Source organism: Clarias gariepinus, chromosome 21 (assembly GCF_024256425.1).
Source record: "Clarias gariepinus isolate MV-2021 ecotype Netherlands chromosome 21, CGAR_prim_01v2, whole genome shotgun sequence".
In the NCBI taxonomy this organism is placed as follows: domain Eukaryota; kingdom Metazoa; phylum Chordata; class Actinopteri; order Siluriformes; family Clariidae; genus Clarias; species Clarias gariepinus.
The window spans coordinates 22804629-22828153 of record NC_071120.1 but is presented as its reverse complement, the minus strand read 5'-3'; the positions used below and the strand labels follow the sequence as shown (position 1 = coordinate 22828153).

Here is a 23525-nt window from a genome sequence, read left to right as displayed (position 1 = left end):
TTCCGAACTCACAGTTTCAGCGTCTACGTAAATGGAGGGCCGAGCAAAAGGGGAGGTGAGAAAAAAGCTGGGGGAGGAGTCTCCTCTTATGAGGTCACATTAGGGGAAAATCTGAGTTGCTTGTTGAAACCCCGTCCAACACAAAGATGGAAAAAGGACAAAACTCAGGAAATTGTTCTCTTTCTCTCTTTATAAGATATAGTTTAAGGAAAAACTCTTACTTATTCCTTTTCATTTCTGCAAAATGAATTTCTTTCATAATATATGTCATGCATTGTTCTTATTATGGGGACATACTTTTAAAACAAAGCAAACAAATGCCCACACTTAAACATCTTTTTATTTACTATGTTGTATTGAGGAAAATAGTTTACAGACTTTTGTTTACAGAATTCACGATCAAGTTGTGATCTACATTTTAAATTGTAATCTACAATAAATCAGGACAATGTAAACAGAACACAAAGAAGACCATGTGACAGCCATTTAAGGAAATGCACTAAACTAGAAACAAAGTTCGAACAAGCACCAGCAATATAAACACAACTTAGCAAATAATTTAACAATTCCACAAAATCTACAAAACACACAGAGCTGAAGGCTCGAGCATGTAAAAGAAATCCACAGACATGAACGAATATGCATGAAACATGTCTGTTAATACTAAGAAACTACAAATTCAAATAATAACTACAAATTAGATTTTGTTAAAAAAAACATTAGTGATAAAATTTTTAGAATTTAAGGATTTATATCCTCGATCAAAATTTAGTTTCAAACTCTTTATAAGAATTATGTAATTTGTCAATGCTTGATATCTACTCATGTTACTCATCTACTCAGTAACTCCACTGATGCATGATTGCTCACCTCATCTCACTGTTATATTAAGCTGAATTGTTACACTGAGATGAAAGAGGAGGTTGTATTGATTCACCCTACGTGACAAGTTATGTAAGTAAAAATTATGAAAAGCATCAAGTGGCATATCTAAACTGTCCAGTTTGCCTTTGAGAGCTTGTTTTTTCTAATACGCAACCATATTAGAGATATATTTAATAAATGATTAAATGTAAACAGATATTAAGCGAAGTTTTTCTTTACGCGGGCAGCAGGAGTACATCTCTGTGATGTTTGTAAAGTAAATCTACACAAGCGGTTAACTTTTTGAAAGTGCTTTGAACATCTGAATGAACATAAATACATTTAAAATAATGTAATGTTTTCGGCAGGGAGTGAGTCTGTGGGTTGGGTATTTTCACATCTTTTCCACTGACGCTCAGTATGGAGGGTTTTTTTTTTTAATGGAAAAACATTTATCCGTGATATATTGGATGAAATTGTGAGTTGGGTTTTTAATAACTTTTTGACAATATATATTTTCTAGTTACATTTTTAACTCTTTCGTACATTACCCACAGTGCCATTTGACTAGGTGCTATAGTGGTGCAGTGGAATGAGGGATGAACTAAACCCCTGGGAATTTTAAACCAAATTAGCACTTATATACAGTATCTATCCTTTTATCCATCTCGGAACCTCTGTAGTCCAACTAGGGGCATGGGCAGGCCAGTAGTGACCATTGTACTGTATATACGGTATAGTTCAGACCGATCAGTGATAACATTAACAACAAAAAACATTAACACATTAACACTGATTATTGTTTAATTATATCCCAATAAACTGGTGTCATAAAAATCATGGGCACACAAGGCTCACCCATGCCCGCAGGGACCAAAGGCTAGCCTGTCTGGTCCATGTAGCACAAACCGCCAATAAAGTCAATGTCGGCCTTGATAGAAAGGCATCAGAACACACAGTGCACCACATCCCACCATGGGGCCAAGCAGGCAAAGAGCCCAAGGCCACTATCCCAGCCTCCAAACTCTACAGATCCCAATCTGATCAAGCGCTCAAAGGACAACCTAGACGATCATCCCCACACAACCCACGACACTCAAAGGTTCTGCCACCAGCGTCCTGGTGCCAGGGTCTTGTGGAGTTATGCCCCAAGGAGCCAGAGCTGCCCAAGTGGCACAAGGGGAACCTACAAAATACCAGGCTAAATGTTTTGAGTTTTGAGTAATGTTATGACACATTAGTGTACTCGTGCTATTTGCTCTACATATCACTTTAGGTTTAAGACAGTAAATACATCATTTATTACGCTTAGCATGCTACAGTACATTTTTGACAAACAAGGAACGTGCCTAGGATTCTTTTTTCACTTTGTAGCCTAAGTGCACTCAATGACATAATCCCAAATTCATGTTTTAACCTCCACCTCAAGACAGTGATGCAGCAAACCTTTAGTCCAGGTTTTTGACCTTCGCATCTGTACGATCTGCGCAAACAGATCAGCTTCCAAAGCTTCAAATTTCACGCTAATAATGTCACGCTTGTCATCTTGTAGAACTCTAACTGCCTGAGCCGTGTCTCTGACACAACACAGAACAACTGTAGCGAATAGCTGCATTCCACTGCATTCCGATACTACATTGGGTTTCTTTTTATTATGACTTAGAACAGCACCGGAATATGGAAAAAGTAAAAACTTTTGAAAAACACTTTTGCGGGAACAAAATATCACATAACAAAGGATCAAGGGATAGACATGTACAGTAGTTGGTAAAGTGCCTCAGTCTTCAGCGGTGACCTGGTCCTCTGGAGCTGCGTTAGGGTCCAGGAAGTCCGGGTGCTGCAGGTCCTTTAAGTACTTACTGGGGGTGATGATGTGTGTAGAACCTGTGAAGTAAAAAAAAAAATTCATGCATGATGTTTAAACTCTAAATGTGAACAGAGTGAAGTGAACAGAGTGTAACAGAAAAGGGTATAGCATCGGCGTGGCTTCACCTCTTACAGTATTACATGGAGGAGGGATAAGAAAATGACTGTCTATAGCTGCTGTAAAAAAAAAAAAATTGCCTGTTTTCCATAAACTACTGCATCAATCTTGAATTCGAAATCAGGAACAACAGTGCTTCTCTAGCCAACACACTCAGTCTTCTTTACAGACCTTTTATATCCTTATACAAGCACTTAAGGAATCAAGGATTTGAAATGATCTCCTGTTATGTCACGGAAACGGACCAGCACTTTTTCATTGCTATTTACTTTAGTTCTTCGTTCTTGACATTTGAACTTTAAAGGGCATTCAGGTGTTACAGTACATTCCCCCGAGCATTTAGTCTCAGCTACCCATCTCACCAATAAGAGCCTCCCATTTGCCGTTGGCCTGCGTGACCTCATAGGCACAGCGCATTTCGCTGTAGGTCACGCCCCCGATGATGAAAACGATGACCCGAGGACCTGTTCGCATTTCTCCTGGGCTTTTATTCTTGTGCCAGTTCCCATACCGCGCACTGCAGCGAGAGGAAGACAGCATCAGTAAAAAATAATAATAATAATGTGTTCCTGAGATTGTATGTGTGGAATTTCATCTTACCTGGTGGCTGTTGTGGTTTTGCACGAGGCAGTCCGTGTAGAGATGTATGGATATTGCTTCGGATCCAGTTTGTCTTCAATAGCATCCTGTAATAATGGATTTTATTTATTTTTTTTATGTGGCATAAAAGAAATGATAGATTTGGATTTGGGGTCATGTTTCAAATTTATTAGGTTGCTGTACCTCCATGATGTCTTTAACCAGAGGGGTCCATCTGGAGAGCTGGTAGGTCTGTTCGCTGATGCGTTCCTTACGATCAGCTTTCTTCTTTCGTGTTGTGGATAGCTAAAAGAAAAAAAAAAAGATGCAGTGGTCTCAGCACCTTTGCATACCATTAGTGACATAAATATGTTATACAGCATAATATATATATAAAGTAAGTTTGTTTTTTTCCCCCAGATTTTCTCACGAATTTAATCGTGTCCAATTCCTCCCCGTCACAAGGGGGCTCCCACATCAAGGCTACTACTACCAGACAAGGAGGGCCACAGACTGTTTCCAAGCGAACTGCTCGCTCACGCACCATTGGAGGCGGCGTGACACACTCGGAGGACAACGCTATCCATTCATCTGAGCTTGCGCTGTCCGCTATCCAAACTTGTCTGAGCTCACAGATGCCCAGGATTGGCTGTAGAGCTTTTTTTTTTTTTTTTTTTTTAAGTATTTTATTTGGATATTTAGTTTATATTATTTTTTATTTACTTAGGCAAGATTCTATGGTATGTAGGAAGTGTTTTATTCCTCCTTTACCACAGCAATCTGCTAATCATAAAAATCTTACAGTATGCTGTATTCATTAAGGAATGACGCATCAAACTTTTTATACACTTATAATTTGTATCGTAACATTGGTAACATTTAATGTTGATCATTTATGTTGAAAACTTGCATGTTAAACTAGCTTATTATAACTTGGGGTACAAGCTAACGCGATTAAAACCATTCAGCTTTATGCTTATGGGTGGAATAGATGAATAGGTAGATAAATATATAGAACTTTATTGTCATTGCATAGTACATGCACTCAGAAGTATAGCATCTACAAGAAGTGCAAAGTGTATATACCTTACAAGGTGTGGGTTAAAGATGTCTAAATGCAAATGTAAATATTATATAACACTAAACTGTTATCAGTTGCACTAGTGTAAGAAACTCTACGCTGTAGCTGTGTGATTCTGTGTGATGTGAGAAAGACAGCACATGCCGTAGATAAGTGAGATCTCAGCCAGTCGAAAAGCATCTATAACATCCACATGGACCGTCTTGGTGCCATGGATACCACACTGCAAGCTTCCATATTTGCATGACATCATCATGCTTCTCCATGGGAACAAATGTGCGCAACTTGTGCAAATACAGTACTTGCTGACATTTGGCAGAGTGACATGAAAACCTTCTAGCCAGAGATGTTTCAGCCTTGACTGACCGATGATGAATATGTCTAAAATGTTGCTGTGTTGCCGTGTACTGTACATGCATACACACAATTCCAACTTTATCTCTAATAAGGTTAGAACAGAGTGGGTCAGACTCACTTCTGAGATGATGGGCACTCCCATATGAGCCATGTTGGAGATGATGTCACTGTCTTCTGGAGGGATCTGTGCATGCTGTAGAAGTTTACACAGGTTCTCCTCAGTCACACCTAACACACACATACACATAAAGACACGCATAAAAGTTGAATATTGTGAAGGGATTAAGGATTTATTTTGATCCGACACGTAGGACTCGGACCATTTTTGAGGAAGATGTAGAGAAGAATAATGCGGATCTTGTCGAAAATGGTGTTGTTGGCGTCCAGGAGGATGGGCACGATCGCTCTCATGGGATCTTTCAGCTTTTCTCCTTCTGCATCAGCCCCCATGGCCAAGTCCTGTTGAAGACAAAAGGGACAAAGCGTCAAAGAAAATAGACAAAAAGAACTTTTCTCAGCCTTTCTGAATGGGCTTCTGAGGTTTTTATTTACACTTCATGACCATGAACCATGAATCGTGACTATTACCACTTATCACAAGTCATGATGGTTATGTCAGTAATCATTACCAGTTAGTCTGGTTCTACAGGATGTGATTTCAGTCATCTTTTAAGGCTGCTTTCTTATTAGGCAGGATTAATTCGTACCATGCCTGGGTATGACCACCAGTAATATCGCTTAGTACCTGAGTACTTTTATTTCATTGATGGCTCAGTGGTAGGTTTCTCGCCTGCCATGCAGAAGGCCCGGCTTCAATTCCCAGCCAAACCCCAGCCACTGGATGCAGTGTTGGTCCCAAACCCGGATGAAATGGAGGGTTGTGTCAGGAAGGATATCCGGCTTAAAACTCGTGTTAAGTTCTTGTGCGGTTCAGATGGTCCGCTGTGGCGCCCCCTTGACGGGTGCAACCGAAAGGCAAACAACAACCTGAGTACACTTATTTAGTTAATTATACTGTCTCATACAGCAGGTGGCAGTATGCATCTGGTTGCCTAGTTTTAATCTTATTTTGGGAAAACTGTCAAGACCGACCCTAACGCGTACCCTTCAGTTTTATCAGAGATCGGCACATGCTGCGCACTCACTGAGACATCAGTTGCATCAGTGCAGTTGCATATCTAGACAAAGCATTTTATGTGTGGTTATTTCAATTAATCTTAATGCTGTTTTAATACACTTATATGCAATATGTTTATTAAATGATCTACAGTTGGACGCACTGTATTTGTAGCTGTTTTTGTAAGTTTTGTATAATCTTAGACGAGTTCATTCTAACAAAACTGCTGGAACCTTGCCTGCAGCTCTCTTAAGTCACAAGGGCACTAAATGTCACACTAAGCTCACGCATTTTATCTCAAAATTCAATATAAAAATAATTTTATACTGTGTAGGATTTTGTTCCCCGGCAACAGCAAATATGGGCAAAAATGTTTTTCTAAAGACAACGTAATCCTGTTTATTTGTTTTGTCTCTGAAAATCCTATAAGTTTTACTTGAAAAAAAAATAAAAAAGTAAGTCAAAGTTAAAGCTTGCATGATTGAACGGCAATGCATACTGTAGAAGAGTTTCTTAGCAACTTACCAATTATGGAAAGCAAAATCATTCAGTACTTAAAAACTCAACTGGCCATTGGATAAAGTTGGACATGTCATTTCCATTACATTGTATTCATTTATTTATGAATCCTTACATTGGAAAAGTCAGTGAAGTTCTAAGGCGGCACGATGGCCTGGCACCAGGGTCAGGGGTTCGAGTCCCCTCTTTGGGTCTGTGCATGTTCTCCAGCTGTTTCCCTTGGGTACTTTGGTTTCCTTCCACAGTCCAAAGATATTCAGTGTATTAGTAAGTGTGTGAGTGTGTGCTTATGCCTATAATAGACCTACAGTATCCAGGGAGTACCCCACCTAGTGCTCCAAGTCCCCTGGAATAGGCTCCAGGCCTTCTGCAACCCTGTACAGGATAAGAGTGGTTATCTGTTCCTCAGAAATTTAAAAGAATCATGAAACCATGTTCCAGAAACTACATTTGAACCTGGATGCTCTGATGAAATAAAACGTTCTTTCGTCTGCTTTCGTTAAGGGGTCGCCACAGTGGACCAGTCGATCCGCACAGAACTTCAGGTTTTACGCCGGATACCCTTCCTAACACAACCCTCACACTGAAAATGCTTTGAGAAAATGTGAGCTGATGTTTTGAGTGAGCGAGAGAGAGAGAGGCTGAGTAGTTCTACCTGCTCCACGCGGCAGAGTTTGTCCACCGTGCCCTGGTAGTGCTTCATGCAGTCCTCTGCCAAGTGCAGGTGAGTAGAATACTGTAGAAAGAACACAGAACATCAGACCTGCCTGATTCATCCTAAGGTTTTACTTCTACTTGGAGATTTTGCACTTCCTGCCGCTGTATTTAATGCCACATGGATACACTTAAGAGTTTCACCCTTGGTTCTGTGAATAACCTCGCCTAACTATTGTGCATTTGTACCGTCTGGTAACTGCTGCTTAGGAGAACGTTGCTTTACCTTGCTCAGTTCTTTCTGATACTGCGGCATCTTCTTCAGCATCTGGCTCAGCTCCTTTAGAGTGGTCTGTAAAGCACGTCAAAAGGTAAACAACTGAAAGGGCGTTACTGTAGAGGTATAAGAGAGAGCATGGTGAAAAGTGCACCTTTTCTCCTGTGGTCATCTTTTTACTGGAAGAGAATTCCTTTAGCGATTTTGTCACAGCCCTGTGAGCAGGAGACGGAGAGAGAAAGCATGAGCAGAGGTCCATTGAGACTTTTTTTTACCACTATATATCAGCTTTATAACAAATTAAAGTCTTCATTTACATGATAAGTACCTTCTTTGAGTGACTAACGATAAAAATGCCTCATTTGACAGATTAACAGAACTTAATGTTCCACTGAGTGGAATTACGGGGCATTTAGCTTCCACTGAGTTTATATTGGCGACATGGTGGCTGAGTGGTTAGCACTGTCGCCTCGCACCTCCAGGGTCCACTTTCGATTCCCACCTCTGGGTTTCTGTGCATGGAGTTCGCATGTTCTCCCCGTGCTTCATGGTTTCCTCCGGGTACTCCGGTTCCCTCCCACAGTCCAAAGACATGCGATTAGACTAATTGGCGCTTCTAAATTGCCCCTAGTGTGTGAATGTTAACTGGAGGTCCTACCATGGTTGTAAAATGGGAATAAATACAAAGGTAATCAGCATTGGCCTCCATGCTCCCTAGTTGGACTATAAAGGTTCGTAGATGGATGGAGTTAATATTGCACCTAGTGGTCAAAAATAGGAACTGCAACAAATACTAATAGGCGCCCACTGGGGCAGGGATCTCGGTGCTCCATGCTAGGATGAGAAGTAGTAGACAGTAGACATTTGATGATAGAATTGCCACTTCTAGCCAAATTGTAAGTAAATTTAAGTGCAGAAAATGTGTACAAAGCGATTTCTATTATAAGATATTGAAATAGATAAAGAGGGAAATGGGGGTTGTAGAGTGGAGAATCTGTTTGTACAGTACATCTAAAAAAGAAGATTGTGTCATTATTTTAATGTCTAAAGAAATTAGGCTTACTTGTTTTTTTGTGTTGCTTTTAAGATGTAAATAGACTGGAAATTTAGCCCAAACCTGGCAACCCTGGTTAATAATATTCGCCCCAGTAAAAAATCCACTTGATAGTTGCAGAAATGTGACACCCTTTTGACTTAATGCCTCCCTTTATTCCCACCATGCTCCCATCCTGAACTGTCCCTTAGACTTACGTGGAGACTTCAGCGATGTGTTTGTGCCTGAGCGTGACCCATAGGTCATCATCCTCATCCAGCAACACTTCCTTTATACGAGTGTCTCCCATTCCGGTTGTCTCATACCTGATTCAGAGACACACAGCAACACTAATCACTAGTACTATTCACTCTTTTTTTTTTTTTTTAGAAAAAGAATGCCATGAAGCATTAAGTGTGTCTTTATAGGGACGCTAGTTTACTTATAGACGTCATTCTCGATGGGCAGCAGGTCGTAGGCCATCGCCTGGAATGTGAGCTCGTGTAAGACTGGAGAGACAGGATCAAATCCTCGGTCCAGAATCAGCAGCTGAGTGCGGGCTTTATCTGGTCCCTGAGAGACGAAGGGATAAAGAAGAGTGATTGACCACAAGATGAGAGATGGATCGAGAGATGAGTTTGAACTGACTCACTTCACAATTTGTTCCAGCTGAGTTATTTGCACAATGAAAGATAATTTGTTCTGGTGGTGTGCATAATGGCTCTTTTAATTTCCCTGACTCACCTCGCCCATAGTGGGATCATCAGCTTTGTAGCCATCCAGTTTGTCCTGCAGCATTTGAGCCAGAACGGCACTGTCTTTATACTCTCTGAAAAATGACAGAAATTGAGAAATTGGATACAAATGCTGTTATTAAAACGAGAGATGAACGGATTTCTCAATGTCATGCGTCATGCGCTCGCATCAGCCTTTTGACAAATAAGATGACATTCACAGATGGCCAGCGGTTCTTGTATTGCAATAAATTGGCGTTGGTTGCATGTTATGTCCAATCTCCCCAGTTGCATTTTCAGGAAAGATCCAGTAGGTGGTGAAATTAGATTAGATTAGATAAGATTGGATAGACTTTATTTAAAAAAAAAAGAAGTAATAAATAAATAATGCATTATAAAATAATATAAAATAACCGTTATGGTCTTTGTGAATGTATAAAGCAAATGAAATACATTTGGCATCTAATCAGAAATGTTAGTTAATAGAGAGTGTAGGTTCATATCAAAGATCATTGATATTCAATTTGTAAGATGAGCTCCACTGATATTTCAAGAGGAGGTACTACAAGCAAAAATGTAGTTTTTGCAAAAATCTTTGGTTTTTCTAATCACTTTTACATTTAATTACATTTCATTTGTGTCTCATGAAAAGATTTTTGTTGGGCTATGTAAGATGTAAATACTGGAGAATTCTTCTCATTGAGAAGGTAGTATAGGAGGCTAAAAATGCATTTAAAAGTTTTATTCTAATTATAAATAATCTATTGTGTACAGGAAGGTTAGAATAAACCCAAATTTGAATGACCGAAGTTGTGCTCATTTAAATACAGTGTGATGAGGGGCTTAAAAAAAGAGATTTTTAATATCGATATTTTTTTTGTTTTTCTGACACAAAAGAGCTAATAACTATTAATTAAAATGAATTTACAAAGCTGATACACAAGACTTATGCTGTTTGAATCTGTGTGAAAATAGAAACTTGTTCTTTCTCAACCTAATTTAGATTTTGCAAATATATCACCTTAATAGCAAACACTTGCTTTTCAGCAGCTGAATGTGAATGTAAGACTGATGGAGAGGTGACAGTATTTAAACTGATAAGTGACCTGATTAAAAATAGCAAAGACCTGTGTTTAATTAGCTGGCCTGCTTTTATAAATAAATTAATAACATAAAAATGAAATCAGATCCACCATCAGAACCATCATTGAAACATTTTTCCATTAAACTATCTCTATTGGTAAGTGATAACAGTGGATACAACATTAAAACATACTGTAGCTATACATGTGTACCATTTATAATGTGTTATTTATATGAATAAAAGAGAGGTTTTGTCTGTATATTGGCCAGAACTCACTCTTTAAATGATATTTTTACTTGCTCATACATTAGAGGAAACCAGTCTCAGAATATTGTGTCAATTTAATTCAATTTCAATTTTATATAAGTCTATCTGTCTGTCTGCATGTCTGTATGTCTGTCCAGCCAGATTTTGTCACAACATCACACAAAACTGGCTGGACATTTATTATAGAATTTAATGAAACTGTGCCATTCCTTCGATATTTGGCTAAAGTTAAACCTGCACCATAAAAGAAATCAAAATGTTCAGTAGAAGTGAAGTTATAAACAGTTATGTGGCGGATTTAATAATCTCCTAACGCGCTATTTGCTCAATGTAAAAACACACACCTGCACCAACAGAAATTTATTAGAAAAGCTAAACTGTATATTTTCACTGGGATGAAGTGGTTTAAGTGAAAATATTAACCTACTGGAGTCGTTTTAAGACAAAACGTTTTCCGGTGTACTTTTTCGATTTCTCATCTATGATTCGCTCTCTGATTACCGAACAGGGAGTGTATCTGACTGAGGATGAAAGCAGTACAATTTAGCGTAAACAAGGCAGAAGATACTCAACCTTACAACATGTTAATTCTTTGTTTTAATAAGTTAAGCACAGATTTTTCTCCCATACAGAAAGACACAGACATGTACGTGAACTTCAACCTGAAATTAAAATATCACTGATTACATTAAAGCTGATCAAATTATCAGATTCCTGCTTTGAGACAATGACCATTGTTAAAAGCGCTATATAAAATAAAAAAATACAATTATTTTCATAACTATTTCTAACAAATAATTTCCCCATCAGTGCTAGTTCTTTAATGGATAGACAAGGGATTATTTTAAAATTGCTGTGATAAAAGATGAATAAATCATTTTCATTCCAGGTGTAGAGTTATAAAGAATTATTCAAACTGCTTTTTACTGTATTGTATTCTTTTGTTGGATTAATGAATTATGGCTCTGGCATGAGACTGAATACTTTATTGTGTTACTGTAATGAATGGTAGGCAAATGTAAACTCAAATGTCTCTACAATGATTGGATTTAAGACATGTTTGATCTTGTGGGGACATTTTGCTCGTCTCTATGAGAAACTACCTAAAAGAACTAAAAGCTTTCCTGTTCTTTGTTGATATTAAGATTAGGCTTAGATTTAGTCATATTTATCTAATAATGTCAGTGGACATTTTTCCTCAAGGTTAATAAGACAAATGGTGTGTGTGTGTGTGTGTGTGTGTGTGTGTGTGTGTTCTCACCCTCTGTATCTAACAGCTGGGTATTCTTTCAGGGTGGCACAGAGGGTGGCAATCTGCTCAGCCAAGCGCTCCAACATCTGGCTTTTTACATCTGCTTTAAACGGGCTGTAAAAGTCCTGAAAGGCATTGACTCTGTCCACAGAGAACACCTAGAGAACCACATAGAAAACTCCATGGACTGTATACACACCCTGCAAGTATTCTCAGTAAATATAGTAGTAATAAGGCTAAGTAGAGAAACTGAACTGACTCCTTGTTTTTACAGTGTATTACTAAAAGAATGTAAAATTATTGCTAGCAATATGATGTTCTTAACCATTAGGAATACGTTACATTACAGTACAGTAAAAGGATGTTATAATTATAATATAAGGAACTGCTGACAGCCTAAATGGGAATGAATGTGTAGAACAAAAAAGGCCACCTGAGTCCATACTGTTATCTGTTAATAAAATAGTACAATGCCATGGGTGTTCAAGCCAACCTGGAACTTGTGATAAAATTTTTCTTGAATGAATCCATAAAAAACATTTAGCTGCAGTAAGATGTTTTAAAGAAGGCCCTAATGATGGTTGCCACGTTCAACTTATAGTCCTGGACTGTTAAAGGTGTTCCTGGGAGGCCAGTGTTTTAGACATACCTGTATAGCAGACCATCTGATCATGGCTAAGAAATCTTACTACCTTGATGGTATCCAAGCACTAGCGAAACGCTGGGATAAGTGTATTAGTGCGACAAAGAATTATATAGAGTTTTTATTCTCATAACTGTGTTGTGTTATTCTGAACAACCAAAAGTTTTTTTAATTGAACGCCTCACATAGAGTTAAATAATTGTCTTTAAATTTTTTTTTAAATTTTTTATATATTTCTTTTTCCAACGTTATTTGTATATATATTATACAGAATTATATTGTAAAGTGAAACCCAGGAAGTAAAATAATAACTAATAATTACTATATAAACTATTAAATAGCTTTAAGACTTTAAGTAATTATTGCTCAGTTCATAAATAACTAACAAATCAAGATTTCATGATTAATTATAAAACAATTACCCTTCAGGCATTATTAGTTAATTAACAATAATTAATTAGACAATAACTAATTCTGAATATTGTCTATTTTTTGTATATTTTTTGCTACACAGCAAAATTCCTAGTGTTAAATTAACACTCAGTGTTGATATAGGTCCATTTGGACTCATATAAACTCTGAAAGTCTGAAAACACTGAGGGTTTTTCAATATACGAGTTATGACTTAGAATACACCAAAAAAATTTTCCTTAATCCCCATCCCTAAAAAAAAGCAGATAAACCAATCGACATAAGAACCTGGACTGACTGAGATTTACCCAAGTGTCTTTTTAAACTCTGTCCAATATTAACTCATTTTCCCCCAGCCAACACCTACATCCTGTTGTGCACCTTGTGCCACCAGGGCAGCTGTAGCCCCTCGGGGCATGACTCCACATGACCTTAGTGGAGTGGGTGTGCTGTGGTGTCTGGCACCCGGACGTTAGCAGCGCATACTTAAAGAGCTGTGGATTATGGGGTGTTTGCCAGATTGCAATCAGGCGAGTTTGAAGTCCAAGTCTGTGTCTTCCAGGGGCCCTTGTGCACTGAATCTTCTGGTGGCTTTCTAAAGTTGTTTTTCTGTAGTTTGTACTACTTTGGCGGTTCTGTGGGATCAGACCGGAAGGGCTGGCCTTTGCTCCCCATAGGCATAGATGAGCTTTGGGTGCCCATGACCCTGTCACCAGTTTACTGGCATACAATTGATAATCAGTGTTAATGTGTTAAATATTTATTCTGCTAATGTAATAGCTGATTGATGTATTTGAGCTGGAACTGTTAAAAATAGACAATTTTTTATCCCATTTTTACTCCATCAGTCAAACACCCTTATCAACTCCCCCTAACACCCCACTAGAACTTTGCACTTCTGGGTCATCTGGTTCGGACTAATCCTCTAATGCAGTAGTAGATTAACACATGACCAGTAAACTCCGCTATGTGTGGAACAATCTGACCCTCCTTCTCTCTCACACTCCCGTAATACACTGCCCTATATAATGTCACATGACCATGATCTGTCCCAGGTCTAAAGACTCTCACAGTCCCACTGTCTGTCTCTGGCTGGCTTGATGGCAGGACGTTAGCCAATGGGATGCAGGATTAAAGATGAGTTAGGGCCGGTCACTGCAGCTAGTCTGAGGATTTATTATAGAGGATGAGAGCAGGGGATTGAAGAAAAGCCATCTGGAATATTGCATCATTAGAGCAGAGCTCCTCTGTGCTACACACTGTGCAGACGCTAACCTGTGACTCATAGGGCAGGAAGGCAGCGTTAATCTCAGTCAGGGTCTTTATCACTTTGGCTGCTCGGGATTTAGTGAGGAGGCTGAACAAAGAGTCTGGGACCGCTGGAAAAAAGGAACAAAACGTTTGATTAGAAATAGAGATAAAAATAAATCATTCCAAAGAGTTGTATTATTCATAGTACTAGATAGTTTTTCCAACTATGTTGTTTTTTTTCTTTTTTTCTCTGTATTTCTTTTTTCATGCATCCTTTTTAACTTTCTGGTAAACCTTTCCCAATAACCATACCATTCCTTCACTCCTTTCTGTTTCTTTTGTATCCTCCCTTTCTTTCTTTCTTTCTTTCTTTCTTTCTTTCTTTAAGTCTTTCATTCTTCTTTTCTTTGTATTTCTTCTTCCATGCAACCTTTTTAACCTTCTGCTAAACCTTTCCCATTAATCACACTGTATCTTATTTTCTTCATTCATTTAGTCTTCTTTAGTTTGCATCCTTCCCAAGCTTTTTTCTTTCTCTCTTTCTTTACTTCTGTATTCCTTTGGTTTCAACTTTATATTAAGCCTATTAATTTCCCAGCATCATACATTCCTTCATTTCATCCTATCCTCCCTCCCTTCTTCTTTCTTTTTTTCTTGCTCGCTTTCCTACTTCCTTTCTTTCTTTTTTCTTTCTTTCTTTCTTTCTTTCTTTCTTTCTTTCTTTCTTTCTTTCCTTTAGCCTTCTGTTATACCTTTCCCATTTATTATACCTTCCTTCTTTTCTACTTCTGCATTTCCTTTTTCCATGCATACCTTCCAACCTTTCATCAAAAATCTCCACTAGTTTCTTCCTTCCTAGGTTCCTTATATCTTTCTTTCCTTACTTCCCACTACCTGTCTTTTTTTTAACTATAATAAATAAAAAAAAAATGCTCTTTATTGGTACAGGTTGCATGCCGGACCTATTGATCACAAGTTCTCAATGATTGATCCCAAGTTCTCAATGAGATTAAGGACTGGGTATTACTGTATATGAAGCCACAACTCACTGATCAGCAGCCTAGAGCCTCAAACCCCTGATCAATCACTGCTCCGCCCTATACTGCAGATACTGACATGATGTACAGTACATACACCAACTCTTTTAGAGACTCACCATCTGTGAAGAAGACATGAGCTCCTTTGTATGATGGAGCACGGGGATCTCGGAAATCATTAATGAGTCCCTCGACAGACTGTGAAAACAAATACTAGTCACAGACATAATAAAAACAGGCGGTTCATTAAAAATATGAAACTGGAAATGTTAATAACTAGCTACTGTTATGTAATCTCCAGGCAGGTGACAAATTGAAGGAAAAGCTGGTAAGTAAGGTGTTGGGCCACCATGAGCTGCCAGAACAGCTTCAATCTGACTTGGAACACAAGAGATGTACACATTTACTCTGTTAACACTCTGTTTACTTAGTTAACATTTTTTATTCATGGCTGTGTTCTTAGGAAAAATTCTGAGTGAGCCCACTCCCTTGGCTGAGAAGCAACCCCAAACAGGAAGGGTCTCAGGATGCTTTACTGTTGGCATGACACAAGGCTGACTTTTTTCTGAACAATCATCATCAAACAGGCATTCATCAGAGAAAATGACTTTACTCTAGTCCTTACTTCACACCCTACGGGCTATTTGTAAACGCCAATTAGCCTAATCATTTGCATGTCTTTGAACTGTGAGAGGAAACCAACCGAGCACGGGGAGAACATGCAAACTCCATGCACACAGACCCGATGTGGGAATCGAGCCACTGTGCCACCTTACCTTTAGTCCATCAGTCCAGTCCAGATCTAAAAAGACTGAAGCAATTTATATTTGTTTCATTCTGTCACCCAGCTTGTTGTTCCTCCACTTACTGTAGTCGATGTTCTTATTAAAAACCAGCCCTGTTCGGTATCTGCATGACAAAGCAATGTGCTGTGATAATAAATGAGCTTTTTATATATTAACAGTATCATGTGCACATGGAGGCATCTCCCCACAGTTACTCAAGAATTTCCTTTAATTTGTCACCCATCAGTAACAACACTCTAATAAAATACAACTTTATACACCAACGATGTTAAAGAAACACTAAAACCACTTATGAACAACTTATTAAATATGATGAAACTGACGATAACGACCTCATCAGTTGGGGATAAAAGATAAATAGCCTCCATGGTGGGAAGGGGTTCACGGCGTTTAGTGATGTCCTCAACAACTGCAGCAGAGAAAGAAAAGCAACAAAAATATACTTAATATCACAACTAGGAATAGAGTGTAAATTAAGGTGTCTGAGATGCTGCAAGAGTGTGAGTGTGTGTGTGTGTGTGTGTGTGTGTGTTTGTCTGTGTTTCTCTTTATTCTGATTTATACTTCCTGCTTTTAAATACATGAAATTTAAGCATTTGTTCTTTTCATAAAGCGAGAACTTAGTTTTTTCTCCCCAGTTTAAGTCTCCTGCCAAAATGCGTTTTTTATGCAATGATCCCTATGCAAAATCTTTTATACAGGGCCCATGCTTAAATCTGATTTGGTTCAATTTCTATAACAGCAGCTCTGACAGTAGTTCAAATAATAGATTTTACATTCAATCTCAATCTTACGCTCTAATTCTCATGCATAATTATATGTCGAGACTATGAGCTTGTATGGGGGACATTCTAACTAATCTAAAGCTAATTATATATATATATATATATATATATGTATATATATATATATATATATATATATATATACTGATAATAATAATTAAAATAAAACATATCATTTTTGATATATTGAATCTTTCGTTTATTAAAGGATTTCCCAGTCTCAGGTGATAACTTTTTAATTTTTTTTATTCAAATTTGGCACCATGTCTTCAGAACGTCACAATACCATGGGAATTTTTTTTTTTTTTCCCAAAAAAAAGAAATTGGTGACGGAATGCCTCTTTACATGTAAATGTAACAATTTACACGTAAAGAGGCATTCCGTCACCAATTTCTTTTTTTGGGAAAAAAAAAAAAACATTTCCCATGTTATTGTCTATAAATGTAATCTATAAATGTATAAAAAAAAAACACAATGAAATCTTACATTCTTTTTGGTATAAAGGGAATAAAACACTTCTGTGTTGGAAAATGTAAAAATAACCATATTGTCGTTCATTTTGATGCCATAAATTAATTAATTAATTAATTAATGATGGTATGAAGGGGGGTGAAGTCAAAACGGGATTGGCATTTACTAACTGACATTTGTAGAAGACTTCAAACACGGTTGGCGAGGAGACTCTTAGACGCAGTAAAACATTTGAATGGTGCAAAGTCAGAGTGAAAGCCTGATTCTAAAAGCGATTTTAGCGAATGGAATGCCACATTCTTAAAAACTGAAGGATAACTTGTCTTCAACTTCCGGAAAAGAAGGGACTGTCTGAGGTAACTGTACATACGATCATTCACCAACACCACTTGCAAGTTACGGGAACTCGGCTGGGAGTTGTCGCATCGCCCTTTACAGTCCTAACATCGCTGCAAACATTTTCACATGTTTGGGACACTACAGGAGTTCCTGGCAAAAGTGCATTAGTGTAGCAGGGGATTATATGGAGAAATAAAGAGTTTTTAGTCTCATAAACCTTGGATCTGTTATTCGGCGCAAAATAAAAGTCCCGGTTTGACTTGAACATCTCTTTCACATTTTTCTAATAATTTCCCAGATGAAGGGGCTGTACGCACCAGTACAAGTATTTTATATAGAGTAAGTGTACTGTATCTTTTTAAACTTACTTGTGATTCCTTCAGACAGAATATCCGTCATTTTGCAGCAGGATGAGACCATCCTCATGCTCAGTTTGTCTACCACCAGAACCTGAGACAGAACGTATACCAAACGTGGTTCATTATTAAATACAGACTGTTTAATACATTACAAATTTACTGCAAGTAAAGAATTCCATGAGGTTTTGTACAAACACATAAGGACGTCGATTTATTCTTTTCCATCAGCACTTGTGGAGAAATGTACCTTCCATTCTCCTTTAGTTTTCACCTTCTTGATGACATCATTCATAATCTCTGAAAAAGAAAAACACAGGTTTGAGAATGCAGGTTAAAATAAAAAAAATGGTAAAAATGTATCCTGACATGAATCAACAATCCAAATAACGTGTAATAGAAAGATTACAGTAAAGCATAGATATATTAGTTATTAAAAATATTTATCATATTCAGAAATAAAGAAGCTCCAAAAAGCTTGTTTTCTTTTCTACATAATATTTGTTATACACAGGCACACCTACTACATAAAACTAAGTCTTGTCTTATTACTTTGAAGGTGCACAAACTTTTGCTCTCACCCACACAGCCATGTTGAAACCTTAATCATTGTTATTAGATCTAAAACATGCAGTTCATATTTGAGAGCAGGTGATGATGAGGGCATGTCAGCCACACTCTAAATATATCAGTGTGTGTGTGTGTGTTAAGTGTCTCACACTTCCACATATTGACACACACACAAACAGTCAGGTTCACACTTGCAGGGTGTGAAGCCACATGACTGATATGCCAGCTGTGAGGCAGAACAGAGTCTGATGTGCGACTGAATCTCAGACACTTACTTCTGTGAATACTTCTAATATTCTGTATTTAAAAAAGATGTAACATAAAAGAAAGAATAATGAAAGTAAAGAAGGGCGAAAGGCTGTTGTCTTAAATTAAGGAAGGATAAAGTCGAATCTGGAAATATTGTAACTCATCAAGAGAATGGAAAAAACAACCTCTGCCTAAAATAATGTATTTATTGTGGCAAATTGGATGCTATTTAAAGTTATTGTGTGTTGTTGTAAGATGAAACCATAATCAAAAAGGTAGGCCAGGCTTTTAGGTCAGGCTTATCAAAAGCATATTGCAAAAATACTGACTATATATACGTATATAATATAATGTTATGTAGTACATGGAAGTAAGGCAGTAAGATTTTTTTTTTGCCAGAAACGAGGTTGCATCTGCCAGGAAGTTACAAATGTAGTCCATTCATATTTTTATTAGATAAAAAAAAACACATTTGCTAAATACAATTTCATGCCCTTTTATGTCCGTAGTGTGCTGACCTTTTTTTTTTATCCAAATTTTTTAATGATTTTAACTGTCATTCAGATGAAACTCGGCCAATTTAGATTTCACAAGAAAAGACATAAACCTGAAAAAGTGTATTATTTTAAAATGCAGAATTGTTAAGATATCGCAACATGAATTTGACATGGTTACGGACACTACAGATTTACTGCCTTTTATGCTTTTACCAAAAATCAATGCAAATAACAATTTTTACAGGTCTTACAGATTTTTAAAGCTTACACCAATTTTAGTATCAATACTCACAATAAAATATAAATAATTGCTTTTTTAAATCATCTCTACAAAATGGCTAAAGTTACAAACTTGAAATTTTTAGGGAAGAAAAATTGGTCACTTCCATGTTGCATAAACTTCAGAAGTGGCTTCTTTGGCACACACATTCTCTGTATTATACGTATAACATAAAAAATATAAGTGAGAGATGAAATGCTCTCCAGAAGGCATAAGGTTGAACATGAAACATGCTTTTGCAATATTTTAAACGATATCAGTGTATCATTTTTTGTTTTCTACAATTTTAGAGGGAAAAAGGGAAAGCAGCACCCTGCAAAAGCCTACAGTAGGAACCACAGAAGACTTGAGCTCACAGATAACTTTGACCAAGGTATTGGACCTTAATTAGCTTTTAAGGGTCATGGCTTGTTCACAGTCATCATTAGAAAAGGCCAAGTGATGTCCATTTTAAAGTTTTGTTTCAACAATCAGCAGCTATGGGTTCTTTAAGCAGTTGCCTATTGTGTCATTGACGCCCACAAAGCAGAAGACGAAGGAAAAAGGGTTTTCAGGTACCGATTTCCTCAGTTCGGAATGTGATTAAGAAATGGCAGTTACATTAACAGTGGAGGTCAAGATAAGGTCTAAAAGACCAAGAAACATATTAGAGGGAACTGCTTGTGGAAAAGCTAGAAAACCAAGTCAGAACCCACCTTTGACTGCAAAAGTTTTGGAAAAATGTACTGTGGCAGCAATGAGCAAAGGCATGTTTGGGAAACAAAGTTTATAGAATTTCAGGAAAAAAAACACCAGTCCAACATTCAAGCCTGTGGCATGGAGAATATTTTACAGGTAGAGGGAATAATAGAATAAATTTAATTTAAACTTATTCTGGAACTTAACACCATGTAGGTGGCTTCTACAATAGGATAATGATCCTAAACACACCTTAAAATCCCTGATGGACTACCTCAAGGGGCGCAAGCTGAAGGTTTTGCCATGGCACTCGCAGTCTCCTGACCTAAACATCATTGAGAATCTGTGGATAGATCTCAAAGGAGCAGTGTGTGCAAGACAGCCCAGGAATCTTATAGAACTGGAAGACTGTTGCAAGGAAGAATGGTGGAAAATCCCTCAAACATAAACCAAAAGACTCTTAACTGGCTACAAAAAGTGTTTACAAGCTGTGATACTTGCCAAAGGCGTGCTACTAGCTACTAACTATGCAGGGTGCACAAACAGGGACCTTTTCCTTTTCTGTTTTTTTGAAAATGTAAAAGATGAAAAAAACTTGATTTTGTTTAAAATATAAAAGAAATGTGTCATCTGTAACTTTTTGCCTTTTGGAGATCATTTTATCTTCCACTTGCTTAACTGTTCACAGTTACAGAAATTTAGATATTTTTAAATGTAGAAAATTGTAGATATTTAAACTTTTTTTAATTATTATTTTTAATTACAACCTACTCTCTTAGATCTTAATAGGGTCTTTAAAGAACACAAACTTAATGGAGCATGATGCATGAGGAGATCAGATGTTAAATAATGTAATTCCCTCTGAAACAAACTGGATGTTTTAGATTTTTGACCAAAGAATTTAAGTGGACAGTCAATTAAAAAATACATGAATAAAAAAAATTAAATAAAGCAAAACAAAATGACCAGAACTTGTTTCAGGCACCTTCCAAAACATTATATTTAACTATACCCAAATATTTTTGATAATAAATTAATATAGTTTAAAATTATTGATGAAGGATAATAAGAGAAATAAAACATTTGTGATTGTGCTGTTGTTGGAAAATAACCAAGCACTCCTGCAGCATTTCCCAAGTGTTTCATTCCTTTCGTAATAACTTTTTACTGGACTGCTCCAGGGTTGAAAAATTGGCGAAAGCCCCATAAGAACAACATTGGTGATACTTTTCTTATGCTCATCTCATCTCAAGATCTTCATATTTCATACTGACTTTTTATGAATATTTACTGATGGAAGACTCACTGTTACCTGTGCACATCCTGAACACTATGAAATATTTGCATGTTCAACAGAAAGTTGCATCATCTGAATTTTGTGAAGCTCATGGTAATAAGCGAGTTCTTCTATTCTTTTTTCAGTGATATTGTGATATTGGCTCACTTGAAGACACTTTACCCAAATGGTTGTATATAAAAAAAATGTGCTTGTGCAATTAGCATCTGAGCTACCAATGCCCCAAAAATAAGCCTACAGTACAGTTACCTTTAATGTGTAACTATCATCTGTAAATGTGATTATAATATACCTTACATAATTGAACCTTTTAAAGTAAAGCTTAAAGATAAACCACTACTGTATATGCACATCTATAGAAAAAAAGATACATACAGAACATATTAATTGTCCGGTCTTACAAGTTAGAACCCTTTTTGCATTACACCATGCTGTCTCCAGGTTTATAGGAAAGTAATATTGCACAGCTGATTTAAATAAGAGTCAAACCCACATATTCACTCTCACTCACTCATTGTTTTACTGATTTATCCTATGTACAGGGCAGCGGGAAGGCCTATCCCAGGAGACTTAGGGCGAGAGACGGGGTACACCCTGGACGGCGAACCAATCCCTCACAGGGCACACACACACACACACACACACACACTACAGACAATTTGGGAATGCCAATTAGACAAATCTGCATGTCTTTGGACTGTGGGAGGAAACCGGAGTACCCGGAGGAAACCCACCAAGCACAGGGAGGACATGCACACGCACACCCGAAAAAAGAACCTGCAAGGCAACACTTATTCCTTATTTCAGCAGCTCAATAACAGCAAGCAAGCAGGAGCTCTTTCTAATCCCAGGCACAGGGTTGCCACATTGGCGATACTGTTTAAAAACCCAATTTTGAATGTTTTATATATATAACAAATTTGTTTATTTTAAATATAATATACAAATATATTAAATATACAAAGATAACGAGTAAGCATTAGAAAGGATCATTATCTTTACAAAAAAAATCTTTCTAAAAAAAAAAAAGCGTGTTTAAGAATGATGCACAATCTGGCAACCGAGCAGGCGGATTAGTGTGAGTGTGGATCCGCTTATAAACCGGACAGGACGGAAAACCTCAATGTACTGTAACAACAAGCCTCAATAATAATAATAATAATAATAATAATAATAATAATAATCATCATCATCATTAAAAAAGATTTATAAAAAGTATCTTAAGAACAGTAAAAGTATCATAAGAACATAAACTCTCAGGTTTAATAGGTGGATCCACTTATATACAAACATACAGTATAGTTCTATTTTAGTCTTCCCTAATGCCCTGTGAAATATATAATATATATATATATATAATATAATATAATATAATATAATATAATATAATATAATGTATATATATATATATATATAATATAATATAATATAATATAATATAATATACATTACATTACATTATGTAATATAACATAATAATGTCTAGTCATCTACTTTATACACTATGAGCTCCCTGCGTGTTGATTTCGGTATTGATGTGAAACACACATGACATCACTCCAGATAAACTACAGCTGCATAAATAAACACAATAAAGATCAAAGGCATTTCACTGAACATAAACTATGTATATATAAAACCTTGATTGCTTTCAAACTGACTTACTTTCTCCGACAATTGCTTTCAGCCCAAGAGGAGTCATGATGCACCGTCCGACTAGTCCTCCCTGTGTGTGCGTGTGTGTGTGTGCGCGCGCGCGCGTATGTGTGTAATCCCTCGGATCAGAATCTTTATCAACCTGTTACCGGTCCTTACACTGGCTTCATGTAACATTCAGGATAGATTTTAAAGTACTTTTACTTGTTTATAAATCACTTAATGGCCTAGTACATAAATACATAACAGATATGCTCACTGGATATAAACCTATCAGACCGCTCAGATCGTTAGGATCGAGTCAGTTAGAAATACCAAGGGTTCACACTAAACATGGGGAGTCAGCTTTTAGTCATTATGCTGCCCGCAGTTGGAACCAGCTTCCAGAAAAGATCA

General features: G+C 37.1%; 1 protein-coding gene across 2 annotated transcripts; it reads right to left on the bottom strand.

Moving 5' to 3' along the window:
• Positions 1–2010: 2010 nt before the first annotated feature.
• On the bottom strand, positions 2011–23202 carry stxbp1b (syntaxin binding protein 1b). Of its 2 annotated transcripts, XM_053480587.1 has the most exons (19): positions 23139–23202; positions 18153–18202; positions 17915–17996; positions 16283–16359; positions 15264–15342; positions 14132–14235; positions 11812–11960; positions 9210–9294; positions 8908–9038; positions 8684–8791; positions 7587–7647; positions 7442–7507; positions 7157–7237; positions 5186–5324; positions 4984–5093; positions 3632–3733; positions 3449–3534; positions 3211–3365; positions 2011–2748 (listed from the first exon to the last, which is right to left on the bottom strand). In XM_053480587.1, exons 1-19 carry the CDS (start codon positions 23173–23175, stop codon positions 2642–2644), a joined length of 1809 nt encoding a protein of 602 aa, XP_053336562.1. In that variant the 5' UTR covers positions 23176–23202; the 3' UTR covers positions 2011–2641. The 2 variants fall into 2 exon arrangements, with proteins under 2 accessions (XP_053336562.1, XP_053336563.1); XM_053480588.1 differs by lacking the exons at positions 18153–18202; positions 23139–23202 and adding an exon at positions 18101–18149.
• Between the last annotated feature and the right edge of the window lie 323 nt (positions 23203–23525).

Excerpts from the sequence above, each read along its gene's own strand:
- stxbp1b (XM_053480587.1), bottom strand. The coding sequence starts at position 23,175 with ATGACTCCTCTTGGGCTGAAAGCAATTGTCGGAGAAA. Across the intron at positions 5,094-5,185 it reads CTACATCTTCCTCAAAAATG|GTGTGACTGAGGAGAACCTG; the intron begins GTCCGAGTCCTA and ends TGTGTGTGTTAG. Across the intron at positions 3,535-3,631 it reads TGGTTAAAGACATCATGGAG|GATGCTATTGAAGACAAACT; the intron begins GTACAGCAACCT and ends CCATTATTACAG.